Source organism: Pteropus alecto, unplaced genomic scaffold (genome assembly GCF_000325575.1).
Source record: "Pteropus alecto unplaced genomic scaffold, ASM32557v1 scaffold22, whole genome shotgun sequence".
Classification (NCBI taxonomy): domain Eukaryota; kingdom Metazoa; phylum Chordata; class Mammalia; order Chiroptera; family Pteropodidae; genus Pteropus; species Pteropus alecto.
In genome coordinates, this window is record NW_006434839.1 from 22,474,691 (window position 1) to 22,487,339 (window position 12,649).

At 37.7% G+C, this 12,649-nt stretch overlaps 1 protein-coding gene across 1 annotated transcript in view; it reads left to right on the forward strand.

The window, feature by feature from the left end:
• Positions 1-2,669: 2,669 nt before the first annotated feature.
• The window catches only part of BMT2 (base methyltransferase of 25S rRNA 2 homolog), a 109,534-nt gene continuing 99,554 nt past the window's right edge, over positions 2,670-12,649 (forward strand). The window contains exon 1 of the mRNA XM_006910615.3: positions 2,670-3,042. Coding sequence (XP_006910677.1) covers positions 2,883-3,042 — 160 coding nt within the window. The 5' untranslated portion in view covers positions 2,670-2,882. The remainder of the gene's footprint in view (positions 3,043-12,649) is intronic.

Consider the following 12,649-nt stretch of genomic DNA (forward strand, 5'->3'; position numbering starts at 1 on the left):
AGACAAGACATCGGAGTTCTTCAAAAGAAAAAAATGTGAACACGAAGAATGGAAGCAATTACTGAAGGCCATCACTTCGTCAAATGTGTCTGCACTGAGAGTATCATTCTTAGTGGCTAACCACACGGCTAAAGCAGAGAAGCCCTTTACTATTGGTGAAGAGTTGATCCTCCCTGCTGCTAAGGACAGTTATTGTTAACTTTTAGGAGATGCTGCAGTTAAAAGGTGGCATATGTTCCTCTTTTGGCTAGCACCATAACTAGAAGAACTGATGAAATAGCAGAGGATATTGAGGCACAATTGTTAGAAAGGATTCATGAGTTACTGTGGTACACAATCCAGGTTGAGGAGTCTACCGATGTTGACAAGGCTACAATGTTTGTTTTTGTGTGATATTATTTTTCAGAAAGATGTGCATGAGGCTATGTTATGTGCACTTTTGTTGCCAACCAATACCACAGCTGCAGAACAATTCAAGTCTTTAAATGATCACATATCAGGAAAACTGAACTGGTCATTTTGTGTTGGTATATGCTCGGATGGAGCGGCTGTCATGACTAGATGGCTTTCTGGTTTCACTACTCGGGTCAAAGAGGTCGCTTCTGAATGTGAGTCTATACACTGTGACATCCATAGAGAAATGGTGGCTAGCCAGAAAATGTCACCTGAAGTTAACGGCATTCTGCAGGATGTGATTAAAATTATCAACCACATTAAAGTACATGCCCTTAACTCACGTCTGTTCACGCAGCTCTGTGAGGAGATGGACACAGAACACACACGTCCTCTCTCATACACAGAAGTGAGATGGCTTTCTAAATGGAGATCACTGGCTAGCATTTGTGAGTTACGAGAGCCCCTCCAGAGATTTGTTTTAGAAAAATAGTCACCATTGGCAGCACATTTCAGTGACACAGAATGGCTCACAAAACTTGCTTACTCATATGACATATTAAAATTGCTTAACCAACACAATCTGTCACTTCAGGGGACAATGACAACTGTATTCAAGTCGGCAGATAAAGTGGCTGCATTCAAAGGCAAACCGAAATTATGGGGGCAACGAGTGAACATTGAGATTTTTGACATGTTTCAAACATTGGCAGAGATTTTAAAAGAGACTGAGCCAGGGCCTTCTTTCTCCTAGCTGATGCATGATCACCTATCTCAGCTTTCAAAAGAACTGCTTGAGATCACAAATGACAGTGGCTTTAAAAGTATGTTTGAGATGACTTCAAATCTCCATACGTTCTGGATTAAAGTCAAGGCGGAATATCCTGAGGTCGCCACAAAAGCACTGAAAAGCCTATTCCCATTTCCAACATTCTATCTTTGCAAAGCAGAGTTTTTTGCAGTGAGAGCAACCAAAATGAGATTACAGGTAGACTGGACACTTTGGGGGTCACTATGTCCAATCACCCCCATCTGGGACCGTCTAGTTGCAGGAAAAAAAAGTTCAGGGCTCCCACTGATTCTGCATTATGGTGAGTTTTATAATTAATTCATTATATATTACTATGTAATAATAATAGAAATAAAGTGCACAATAAATGTAATGTGCGTGAATCATCCTGAAACCATTCTTGGCCTCCCCCACCCCCACCCCACCGGTCTGTGGAAAACCTGTCTTCCATGATACAGGTCCCTGGTGCCCAAAAGTTTAGAGTCCTCTGATGTAACCAACAACCGCAGTGCAAGGGTATGCTACAACCTAACACAATTCATTACAAGCTCTCAGCTATTGAATATTTGACACTGCAGCAGCCTCAGCGCCACTTCAGGAGCTAATCACAGAGTCTACTTCTCTTTGGTATGCAGTATTCCACATTTCTGGTACATAAGTCAGCAAACACATTCCCGGTGATCTTCTCATGAGAAGAGAGAGGAGGAGGAGGGGAGGAACAGGTTGCTCAAACCACTTTATACACTCCGCACATATTAACTCACCAAACTGAAAAATGGGAAGTCATTCAAGCCTACTTTAAAAGTGCTCAAAAGTTCTGATGCTAATTAGAGTAGTACAAGATTCCTGTAATGCCCAGGGCACCACAGAGTTTCTTGATGGCATCTATTGTAGGTTCTCCATCAATTCTTCCTTCTTGCCCATTATTCTCTTGATTTTCTTGGCCCTCTCCTTTCTCCATTTTCTGTTTTTCGCCCAGCACGGGGACTATAGACATTAGCCACTGCTGGTCCGTTTAAATGCCAGACTTCTCCTTGCGCCATAGAAAGCATACTTTAAAGTGTAGCATTCCAGTGCTGTCAAGTCATCTCAAAAGTGCTTCTTAGTACTACTCAGCTAAAGAACCTACAAGTGACAAAGTGCAGCGGGGGATCAAGTAGCGGACCCTGGCCTCATCACACCATAAAATAACGGACAGTCGGTGGGATGGCCTGAGAACGTGAGCAAGCTGGACGTCAAAATCACGATCGACCTTAACAAACTCAGACGCGCAAGCGCGTGGCGCAAAGCCGGTCTCTCATGGCCGCATCACAGCGCCTGCGCACAGAATCGCGGCGGGCCGAGGCGGTAAGAAAGGTGGAGCGGTAGGTTTTAGGACTCTGACTGTCTTAGCTCTCTTCAGCTTGCTGGCCCCGCCTCCTCCAGCTGCTAGCCTTCCCAAACAACCGGGTGCACCCCGCCCCCGGCACTCTCCGTCCATTGGCCCTTAGGTTTTTCCGTTTCCGCCCAGCCCTCGATAGTTCGCCAATCAGCTTATGCGTTTGGGTAAGCCCACCTTCTGCCCTTCGCTCGGACTCCTCCGCCTCCTCCCGCTGCTGCCTCATTCCACACCTCCTTCATCGGGCGGGTGTCTTCTGGGGGCCCAAGGGCTGGCGGCGGCGGCGACGGCGGCGACGGCGGCAGCGGCAGCGGCAGCGATATGGAGCTCGGGGCTAGTGGCCGAAGTATTGCTCGCGGACACGAGTCCGGGTTCCTGAACATTCCGCCGCCCCGGGAGCAGGAGCGGAAGCTGGAACAAGAGAAGCTGTCCGGGGTGGTGAAGAGCGTACACAGGAGGCTCCGCAAGAAGTACCGGGAAGGTAAACAGCGAGCTGGGCGGTGGCGCGGGGAGGCATCATCGCCTCAGCCTCTTGTCCCCTCTCCACTCCGGCCAAGGTCCCACCATTACAACCCAAAGGAGCTGCACGTCAGCCATTGCCAGTGCAGCTTCTCCCAGGCCCGGACCCTTTATGGTCGAGTCCTCCGTCGGCGTCTGGCGCGCTCCTCCCGCCCCATTTTCTACTAAGGCCCTTCAGAAGAGTTCCAGGCCTGTGGAAGAACTTGAGTCCCCAGCTCCTCCAATCTCCAGCCGCAGTGCTGAGATTATTGTCACCACACACAAATACATACGCCCTCACAGAGAAGGTGGAGGTCGCTGGTTGCGAGAGACAGCAAGTAAAATCCATTTGAGAAAGGCGGACTGAAATACGGCCGAGTTGGCCCTCGCTCTCTCGCGATTGACCAGACTGATTTCGTGCGGGATCAGACAGACCGCCTTCTTAGAACCTCAGCCCTACGGGTTTAGCCAGGCCGTGTCGGAGCTTCTTATTGGCTTCAAGGGCTGCAAAGTCAGCAGGCCTTTTAGGTGACTGGACTTAACCTTGTTAAAAGAGGCAGGGGCTCCATCCATTCCCCACTCACCATATTCAGATGTTTGATCTTAGTATTTATTTAGGCGGAGGAGGAAGAGATCTGGGGCAGGTTTTCAAAATACAGTTTAGCTTTTGAATAATATCCTGAAAACACAGATTCCCCAGAGAAGCCGGCCTTTCCTGAGAACTCTCCTATGGAAGATCTTGAGCAAAGGAAGAAGGCTTAGTAGCTTTTGCTCGTGTCTAAGTAGTGTTTATAGTTGGAGGTCTACAGTTATGCTTGGCAATTTTAACTATAGGCCTTTTTACAGAGCTATTTTATAAATATACTGACTGAAAATTCCATTTTTTTGTATGACCAGGAGAAATTTCTAATAAAAATCAAAATGAGGAATAACTACTTGGCTCTCGTTTTAGCTTAATTGCAAACCGAAAAGTCTTCTAGTGTTAGTCTTATATTTAATTTAGAATTAGAAACAAAATTATGTCATTCAATGGAACAGACATGTAAGATCATGTTGCTTTGATTTACAAACACTTCAATTGCTCTACAAGATTAAAAGTGTCTTTTGCTCCTTTGAATATAGTTGATGTGTTTAATTTTTCAAACTTTAAATTCAGTTTTCTTCCTTTGGCAACTTAAGCCTAGCTTTTTAGGTAGCTGATTCAATCGTATTCTAAATAACTACTGTAGTTATTGTTTAATAGGTAGCAGCAGAGAGAGACTTATGGGGCATAGTTAAGATGTTGAAATTTGTTTCTTAAAAGGTTGCTTTAAACCCCAACCCACAGTTTATTTAATAAAATGAGTAGTTGTTATGACAACCATTGCATCATTTTTGATAATCAGAGAATGCACTTACATAATGGCATTCACTATAGATTTTTATGTTGTTTGGAGAAATGGAGAAATCAGTGGATACACTTTATACTAATTTATCATGCTATTTTTTAGAAATTTAAGTAAGTACATATTAAAGAAAAAAATGACTAGTATGTGATTCTGTTTCCATTTTTACCTTTTTATAATAATTTCCAATATTCACCATTTATTCATAAATCAATAGGTTCCACTTAACACACTACTAATATGTTATGTCTTCAAGTGCTGTTTGTACTTGCTTAGTTCTGACATGCTGAAACATGTCTTTAAGCCTGAATTATTTATAATGAGAATTGGTAGTTGGAAGTTACCAGAGCTAGAATAGATATGTGAAGTTCATAAGTGAATGATCTGCTGTGCTTCTGGGCAGGTGGAGTCCTGGCAGTCTGTAATCATTTGAATGAGACAGTTCTCAAAGCGTTTTAATGCCCTGAATTCCCCTAGTGATCTAGATAGATTTTGATAGGCTTTATTCCAATGATACACAAAGCCTATCAGTGAACTTGCAAAGTAAAAGATCTTAATGAGAATGCTGTTCCTACCTTTATTTCTGACATGTAGGTCAAATCTTAGTAGTTTACAAAAATCTGTGAAAAAAGCCATCTGTGAAAAATTCTATTACGCACATAATCTCAAAGAAACAATTTTTAGCGTTTTTCTTTGAAGTTTAGCATTGTTATAATACTAATGGTCCCCAGCCTGCAGACATATTTTTACACATTTTTTGTGAGTCAGCTGTGGTCATAAAATGATAATATAAATGGTGCTTAGGTGCTAGGTCAGGTTACAAAGGCCTATTTAATCAGTAACATACTTGAACTCTAATACCAATAACTGGAAACTACACTCTTTTTGTAACAATATCAGAATAGGCAGTGAAAATTCCAGCTTAGAATCTTGGAACATTAGACCAAAAGGAGGCTTAGCATTTATCAGTGATTCCCAAGCATCAGTAGACTCACCTGGGTGCCTTTTAGAAAGTTCCTGCGTTCCACTTCAAATATATATTTTCAGAATCCCTATCATTGGGGTTTAGAAATTTGTCAGTCATATTTTGGAGTGGTGACCTAAACTTACTTCCTTTTATACATGAGTAAGCTGAATCTCAAAAATATTAAAATAACTTGAAGTTTGGGTAGTTCATTATTAGCATGTATTTTTTAGGAATAATAGTTTTTCTTTTCAATTCCAAGCCTAATGGTGACTCCAAATGTTGGTGGAATGGGAGGGAAAATGGGGAACAGGAAGTAAGTAGACCTAGAATTTGTGTAAGAGGATATAAATTGATGAGAATGGGGTGATCATTGATTGGATAGGTATGATTAGCAGAGCTGAGACTATGTGAGGTGTGGGTTTTGTTGTTGTTGTTGTTGTTGTTGTTTTATAGTAGAAAAAAGTTTTATTAGAAGGAAAAGTACACTTCCAGACGTGGAAGTGGGCCTGAGCAAGAGAAGCGTGGCTCAAAAGACAGGTGTGGGGTTTGGGGAAGGAAATAAGTTGGGGTAGAATGAAGAAGGCAAAACATTCACTGGATAATAAGAACTGGATCATGAGTGTAAGGTTGAATAATATAGGTTTAGCTTTTGAATAATATCCTGAAAACACAGATTCCCCAGAGAAGCCGGCCTTTCCTGAGAACTCTCCTATGGAAGATCTTGAGCAAAGGAAGAAGGCTTAGTAGCTTTTGCTTGTGTCTAAGTAGTGTTTATAGTTGGAGGTCTACAGTTATGCTTGGCAGTTTTAACTATAGGCCTTTTTACAGAGCTATTTTATAATATACTGACTGAAAATTCCATTTTTTTGTATGACCAGGAGAAATTTCTAATAAAAATCAAAATGAGGAATAACTACTTGGCTCTCGTTTTAGCTTAATTGCAAACCGAAAAGTCTTCTAGTGTTAGTCTTATATTTAATTTAGAATTAGAAACAAAATTATGTCATTCAATGGAACAGACATGTAAGATCATGTTGCTTTGATTTACAAACACTTCAATTGCTCTACAAGATTAAAAGTGTCTTTTGCTCCTTTGAATATAGTTGATGTGTTTAATTTTTCAAACTTTAAATTCAGTTTTCTTCCTTTGGCAACTTAAGCCTAGCTTTTTAGGTAGCTGATTCAATCGTATTCTAAATAACTACTGTAGTTATTGTTTAATAGGTAGCAGCAGAGAGAGACTTATGGGGCATAGTTAAGATGTTGAAATTTGTTTCTTAAAAGGTTGCTTTAAACCCCAACCCACAGTTTATTTAATAAAATGAGTAGTTGTTATGACAACCATTGCATCATTTTTGATAATCAGAGAATGCACTTACATAATGGCATTCACTATAGATTTTTATGTTGTTTGGAGAAATGGAGAAATCAGTGGATACACTTTATACTAATTTATCATGCTATTTTTTAGAAATTTAAGTAAGTACATATTAAAGAAAAAAATGACTAGTATGTGATTCTGTTTCCATTTTTACCTTTTTATAATAATTTCCAATATTCACCATTTATTCATAAATCAATAGGTTCCACTTAACACACTACTAATATGTTATGTCTTCAAGTGCTGTTTGTACTTGCTTAGTTCTGACATGCTGAAACATGTCTTTAAGCCTGAATTATTTATAATGAGAATTGGTAGTTGGAAGTTACCAGAGCTAGAATAGATATGTGAAGTTCATAAGTGAATGATCTGCTGTGCTTCTGGGCAGGTGGAGTCCTGGCAGTCTGTAATCATTTGAATGAGACAGTTCTCAAAGCGTTTTAATGCCCTGAATTCCCCTAGTGATCTAGATAGATTTTGATAGGCTTTATTCCAATGATACACAAAGCCTATCAGTGAACTTGCAAAGTAAAAGATCTTAATGAGAATGCTGTTCCTACCTTTATTTCTGACATGTAGGTCAAATCTTAGTAGTTTACAAAAATCTGTGAAAAAAGCCATCTGTGAAAAATTCTATTACGCACATAATCTCAAAGAAACAATTTTTAGCGTTTTTCTTTGAAGTTTAGCATTGTTATAATACTAATGGTCCCCAGCCTGCAGACATATTTTTACACATTTTTTGTGAGTCAGCTGTGGTCATAAAATGATAATATAAATGGTGCTTAGGTGCTAGGTCAGGTTACAAAGGCCTATTTAATCAGTAACATACTTGAACTCTAATACCAATAACTGGAAACTACACTCTTTTTGTAACAATATCAGAATAGGCAGTGAAAATTCCAGCTTAGAATCTTGGAACATTAGACCAAAAGGAGGCTTAGCATTTATCAGTGATTCCCAAGCATCAGTAGACTCACCTGGGTGCCTTTTAGAAAGTTCCTGCGTTCCACTTCAAATATATATTTTCAGAATCCCTATCATTGGGGTTTAGAAATTTGTCAGTCATATTTTGGAGTGGTGACCTAAACTTACTTCCTTTTATACATGAGTAAGCTGAATCTCAAAAATATTAAAATAACTTGAAGTTTGGGTAGTTCATTATTAGCATGTATTTTTTAGGAATAATAGTTTTTCTTTTCAATTCCAAGCCTAATGGTGACTCCAAATGTTGGTGGAATGGGAGGGAAAATGGGGAACAGGAAGTAAGTAGACCTAGAATTTGTGTAAGAGGATATAAATTGATGAGAATGGGGTGATCATTGATTGGATAGGTATGATTAGCAGAGCTGAGACTATGTGAGGTGTGGGTTTTGTTGTTGTTGTTGTTGTTGTTGTTTTATAGTAGAAAAAAGTTTTATTAGAAGGAAAAGTACACTTCCAGACGTGGAAGTGGGCCTGAGCAAGAGAAGCGTGGCTCAAAAGACAGGTGTGGGGTTTGGGGAAGGAAATAAGTTGGGGTAGAATGAAGAAGGCAAAACATTCACTGGATAATAAGAACTGGATCATGAGTGTAAGGTTGAATAATATAGTTTTTCCTTACTTTATCTCTGGTAGTGAAATTAAAAATGAAGCAGGAATAAGAATAAAAATAAGATTTTCCCATCCCAATACATTTTTCCAACTGATGCTTGTTGATGGTGATGAGCAGTCTTGGGGTGGGGGGTAGTAGATAGACTAGTGGTAAAGACTAGCAAGCAGGTTTAATGCACTCATCACTTTCCCCCTCTCTGCTCCATTTTACTGCCTGTCCTGTGTCACCACTTAGAGATCCTTTGCCAGTGCATATAAGGGTAAAGTGAGAATTGGAGGTAAAGGTCAGTGTTCTAGGCAGTGCTGAAAGCTGAAGTAGTTACCAAGAGGAAATGGTAGGAGAATGTCTAGCAATAGTGATGAAAAGGGTTTTTTTCTGGTGTCAGCCATGTATAGATAAGGGTCAGTCTTTTAGATTGTGTTAGTATATATGGAAATATGATTGCAGATTAGGTGTTTTCTGTCTTTGTTTTACAAAATTTTTAAAAAATGACCTCCATGTAAACCAAAAATATTTTAAATATATCATGAGTTGTAGACAGCTTTTTAGTAAGAAACAGCTAGTTTTGCTTTCCAAATCTAATTGAGAGCCATGTGTATTTTCAGTTGTCTTTGTATGACTTTTTTCCATAATTCTAATTACATAATCCCATTAGTATAATGATTGTTGTTATGCTTGGCATCTCTTTTTCCAAACTTAAAGTATTCATGTAAAAATTTCAAGGAAATGTAAAGGCTGTGGTTGTTAGGAATAAAAGTACAATCTCCATTTTGTTTAGTTTTGAATTTTTAACAAATCTTGTGAATGTCTTTAGCAAATTTCATTATTTAGTCTCTGAATTATTTTATATGCCCAAACTGATTAAAACAGTTCATGACATAAACCTATACAGTTTATAAATTAGTCAGAAAGAAATAAAAATACACATTAACCTGATAAGAGTAGTACTCTAAAGGTTCTAGGATTATGAGACAAAGGATGAGTTAGAATAGCAGTTTAAGATAAGCTGAAAAATACATTTGTGATTGATTATTCTTTAGCAAACACTTAAGAGAATTGTGGGCGCAAGTGATAAACCTGTGAATTAGAGATAATTTTAAACTAAAACCAAAAGTTCTAAAAATGAAGGAATGAATGTAATAGTGTTTTTCCTGAAACGTTTTGAAATGGTTTTTAGAATTAGGATAACCAACTGTTTATAATTGAAATTTCCTTATTTTTTTTTTTTCTTTTGATGGCCTTCAACACTACTTTAAAATACTGACCAACTCCATGATCCCAAAAAACTTTGAACAGATTCTTTTTGTTTTACTTTTTCTTCAAGTGAAGTTTTACCCTGTTTTCTTTACATGTTTTTCCCAGTCATGCCCAATCAAAACATGCTGCTTTTTGTGCTGGAATCTGCTCGATCAGCAAAATAAGTAAGGTAGAGACTGTTCATAGAAAGGCTTGTTAACTTCGTCCTAGGAAAGTTTGAACTGCCATTCTAGCAGGGGGAAAAAATGAAGAGTTTAATAATTTGTAAAACTGAAAAATAAAGGGAACGGTGACTGATGGTCAATCCAGTGAGGGCCGCATAGTGCCCCATAATAACCATTTGATTTTGTTATTTTTATTTTTAGTAATCTTTGTAGTAAGGTATCTTTTTAGGGTGTTTTTACATTTCAAAAGATATGGTAAAAGTCAAAAGTATTGGTGTAAATCTTTTGATTGTTTTTAGGGAAAAAAATTTAACAATAAATGCAGTGGATCTTAGCCTTGGTTCCCTGTTAGTTTCATCTATGTAACTTCATGGAACACAGGCATCTCTATTTAAAAGCTTCATAGATTATACAGTGGGGAAGGGTTGAGGAACACTGAGCTAAAGAGAAGGAATATAGAAGAAAGAAGATCATCTAGGAGACTCATTAATCTGGTTAAGAGTTACAAGCATAAATAACAGTAGTGATTATGAAAGTAAGGATAAAGCCTTTTTGAAGGTCAGAATGAACTGTTTTAGTGACAGTAAAGGGAAAAAATCAAAGATGATACCAAGATTACTTACCTGGGAATAGAGGCAGAGAGAACAAAGACAGGCAGATTGACTTGTCTTAGGGATAGTGGTAATGATATAGTTTGGAATGTATCCCTTGGACATGTGGAATTGGAAGCCCTCTCTGTGAAAGTTGAAGCTTTAAGGGCAGATGAACTGATGAATGGAGTGATGATAAATAATGTATAACTGAGGACAGATTCTTGGAAGATAGCAGTAGTGTCCAATTTTACTTAACTCCTCTTTCTACCTTATGCTCCCACAGTACAATTGTGCTTGCCTTTATTGTGTTTATCACTTACCAGTTCACTTGTCTGTCTTTCCCATTGAATTTAGGTTAAGTAGGATTCTGCCTTTTATCATTGTACCCCTAATATCTAGCACCCATGCCTCCTCAACCTAAGGCACACACATACAAAAAGAAAGAAGCTAATATAGATATTTCTAGATAGTTGAGTCTAATCTTTTTATATTTGTAACTTTTAAATTTTAACTTTTGTGTATAATTTTTGTAATGAATTTATAGTCATATCTTTTAAATTGAGTATATTAGATTAAATTTACCTCTTTAAAAATGACCCAAATTATCATTATGAACATCATTCTATTTTCTATAAATAAAACTGTAAATAATGGAGAATATAGATATTGTAAAATGCTTTGTCCTTAACAAATATTTGATAAATGTTTGTTCAATCAATTTGCCTTATTTTACTGTATACTGTGAATATGTTTTCTCCTTTTCTTCTCTGCTTCTTACCCTCCCCTACCCATTGGTTCCCATATACCAATGTCAGCCAGAGATTTTTTATAAAAAGATTAAGTTTTGCCAACAGAAAAATGAGAACTGATAAAGATGTTGCAGTGGTATAAGGTGTGTCTCTGTGTGTTGGTATTAGAAGATGGTAATAGTTTTGTGTATGTTTGTGTTATGTGTGTATATATAGTTATATTTATATACTCAAACTTCACATATACAGATTTTGCAACTCCAATATCATTCTCCTAAATTTTGGAGGTAAAATTTGTACTAATTGCAAAATCTAAACATCTGAAAACCACAGATCTAAACTTCAGTTTTATTGTGCTTTAAGTGTGTATATACCTACTGCAAGCATTATTTTAGCATAGGTAGCTAATTCCCATGCTTTTAGAAGGGCCTCTGAGTATTCTTTATTATTATTCATACAAAAATTCCTCTATAGAAATTACTGTTCTCATTTATACAGAAATTAAGACCCAGAAAGTTGATTTTAAATGCTTTGTTTAAACAAATGATCTGTATGGTCGTACACATATCAGTAAAGTTGTTTCACAAGGGAACAGCAGATGTGGATGCCATTGATTTCTGACTTTTTTTGATTCTTTCCATTTCTCGTACAGCATGTATTCAAAGAATTTTATGTTTTGGATTAACTATTTTTTATCATAAATATGTTTATAGTAAGAGAGTGCTCCAGACACAGAAGATACACTATGAGCCATATTGTGTTTGGATATATTAAATTTTATTCATGCAGTTTTGTTTTTTAATTAAATTTGACTCTTCAGGTTGCCCCTAGCCTCATTGCTTAGTATATTATTTCATCAGAAATTCGAGTTTACAACTTCGCTATAGACCTGTGATTTTGACATTTGGAGAGCATTAAAATAAATGTTCCCAGACCAATTAAATAAAACTTCTGGGTGATTCTGGTGTGCAGCCAGAGTTGAAACTACTGCCGGAAGTCTATCAGATAATACAGTTGCCGACTAAATAACTACATTTGACTCACAAAAGACCACTCGTTTGTGCCTAGTAGAGTCTATGTACTTTGCTGTAGTACAGAAAGCTTTATTCATATCCATGAAAGTTCATAATTAAAAACTCATAAAGAGAAGCAGGGTGTTATAGTGGTTAGAAGCATGGACTTTGGCACTTGACTGCTAGATTTGATGTGTACCGTTGAGAAGGTGACCTAATCTCTCTGTACTTCAGTTTCCTTATCTGTATCCACTTTAATGGGTTGGTGTTAGAATTAAACGAGCTAATATTTATAAAGTACTTAAAACAACATCTGGCTTATAGGAAGCATTAAGTTTGTTAAATATGTAATTAAAAATAATACAGGTGTATCTGTAGCTGTGCCGTCTGAATGCATTTAAGGACTATAACACTAAAGATTGGTTTCTGGAATTTCTGCCTAGACTGTTCTATAGTGTCTTCTACAGTATCGGAATGGTTGTAATAT